Raw genomic sequence first — 2268 nt, 5'->3', positions numbered from 1 at the left:
GGAAATATGAGAAGTTCCAGTATCTTGATTCTCTTAAAGGAGGGGATCGACAAGTAATGAAAGTTTTGGTATGTTGTGGGTTCGCCCCTTCCCTTCAAATTATTTGTCTACTTGCATACGTGTAAATTAGTTTTAGTAGACTTTAGGTTTGGCTAATCTAGCATGGTTGTTAATGCAAAGCTTCCTTATCTATCTTATGTGAAGATTCAGTAAATTGGTTGTTAAAGAATGAAGAGGAGTTGCAATATAACTTGTAAATAGAACAAGACAAAAGATGGTTATTAAAATTTTATAGTGAGCACACAAAAGACTGTTGTTAAACAACAGTCTTGCTGATTGTTGTTTTTTAACACATCTGTCGCTTACCTCTTTATAATTACTTATATCTAGTTTTCTTATCTTTTCCTTAAATCTAATCTGATTCAAGATAATAATCTTAAAAATGATTTTAGAGCCCTGATTTGCTAACTCACAGAAAAGGCAAAATATTTAAAAAGGTGGGTTTTGATCAAGTGAGAACCAATAAATAAATGAGAACCAGTAGAACCATGAACACACATATAAATGTGGTTCAATAAACTGAAATAACAATTCAACTGTTCTTGTACACAGTAAACTCGTAGTATTCCCTGCAGTCAGTCATCAAAGATTGTCGTCCTGGTCTCTTGTTTAATTTCTGATCTCTAATTTGGTTTCGAGTTACTATAGGTTATTAAGCCAACAGTCTTGATTGGAACATCAGGACAGGGGAAGACATTCACTAAAGAAGTTATAGAGGCTATGGCTTCTTTCAATAAGGTCCTTCCTCCCCCTTGGCATGTATCTCAATATAACATATTTTTATATACATGTATGTAAGTTCATGAGCCGACGAAATGCAGAAACCTCTTATTATGGCTCTCTCAAACCCAACCTCTCAAGCTGAGTGCACTGCTGAAGAAGCTTATAACTGGTCTGAGGTAAACAAAAGATGTTTTTCTTCCCTCCATGATATATTGATATGTATCCAACATTAGTTGATGTTATTTACTTCAAAGAAACTCATTGAACCAACAAAACCTTATTCCTTAATACAGGGTCGCACAATGTTTGCCAGTGGAAGTCCATTTGACCCTGTGAAATACAATGACCAACTTTTCATTCCTGGCCAGGTTCTATAAATTTATCTTGTACATTTTATATCAGTATTAGTTAGAAAAAATTATATAAGCATAAATGACTGAGATGTTTGGGTTCTCTTTGTTTTAAAGGCAAATAACGCATATATCTTTCCTGGACTTGGACTTGGTTTGGTTATGTCTGGTGCAATCCGCATGCACGATGAAATGTTTCTTGCAGCTTGTAAGTACTGACACTCCATTTATAGGACCATGGAATTACATGTTCTAAATATACCATAATTCTTCCTATTAATAATGCTGACTACTGAACTATAAATTGCTAAGTATGAACCATAATTGTTTGATAACTAGACGCATACTATGTCAGCTGAGTGCGTAAAAGCTTATTATCTGTGAATTTTTTTAAACAGTTGAAGCTTTGGCCTGTCAAGTAACACAGGAACACTATGATAAGGGAATGACATTCCCACCATTTTCTAATATCAGAACAATATCCGCTAACATTGCAGCTAAAGTTGCTGCTAAAGCATATGATCTTGGTTAGTATCTTTTGTATCATAGATTTATCTATTGTCCATCTAATTGCCATCCTAAAACATAACAAATTTGATGTCTCACAGGCTTGGCAACACGTCTTCCTCCAGAAGATCTGGTCAAGTTTACTGAAAGCTGCATGTATAGTCCCAACTATCGCATTTACCGGTGAACTGTCAATTAACCTATGGCTCTTAGCCTCTTATAACTAATAAAGTTCCTCGTGATCATGATGTTTGGTTTTCCTCTGTGTTAAGGGAGCTTCTGTTTGTGAATTTGGAATAATCAATGGATGTTAGTTCGTGGAAGCAAGAATTTGTAGAAGACCTTCCTGAGCAAAAGAACGGGTGCGGTTTGCCTTTTTTTGTCTATCTGTATTGTTCCTTTGCTCAAAAGAGTAAGCTGATATATGTGTTGTTTAATGAGGAAACTTTAGGAATTTAAAAAGGTGTAAATGGAGAGAATATTCAGTAATAAAAACCTTTCTTAGAAGAACAACGTGTGCTTTTCTTTGCTCAAAGTAGTAAGTTAAGATATGTGTTCTTTAAGGAGGAGACTGTTGGAATTTAAAAAGTTGTTGCATAAACAGGGAGAATATTTTGTAATAAAGAAA

The 2268-nt window shown here is 34.7% G+C and overlaps 1 protein-coding gene across 1 annotated transcript; it reads left to right on the top strand.

Moving 5' to 3' along the window:
• Positions 1-712: 712 nt before the first annotated feature.
• On the top strand, positions 713-1845 carry LOC141719402 (NADP-dependent malic enzyme-like). Its single transcript, XM_074521783.1, has 6 exons — positions 713-798; positions 882-959; positions 1077-1151; positions 1251-1341; positions 1532-1660; positions 1742-1845. Exons 1-6 carry the CDS (start codon positions 781-783, stop codon positions 1825-1827), a joined length of 477 nt encoding a protein of 158 aa, XP_074377884.1. The 5' UTR covers positions 713-780; the 3' UTR covers positions 1828-1845.
• Positions 1846-2268: the final 423 nt, after the last annotated feature.

Source organism: Apium graveolens, chromosome 1 (assembly GCF_009905375.1).
Source record: "Apium graveolens cultivar Ventura chromosome 1, ASM990537v1, whole genome shotgun sequence".
NCBI lineage: Eukaryota > Viridiplantae > Streptophyta > Magnoliopsida > Apiales > Apiaceae > Apium > Apium graveolens.
The sequence above is the reverse complement of the archived record's forward strand: the minus strand, read 5'-3'. Positions and strand labels throughout refer to the sequence as shown.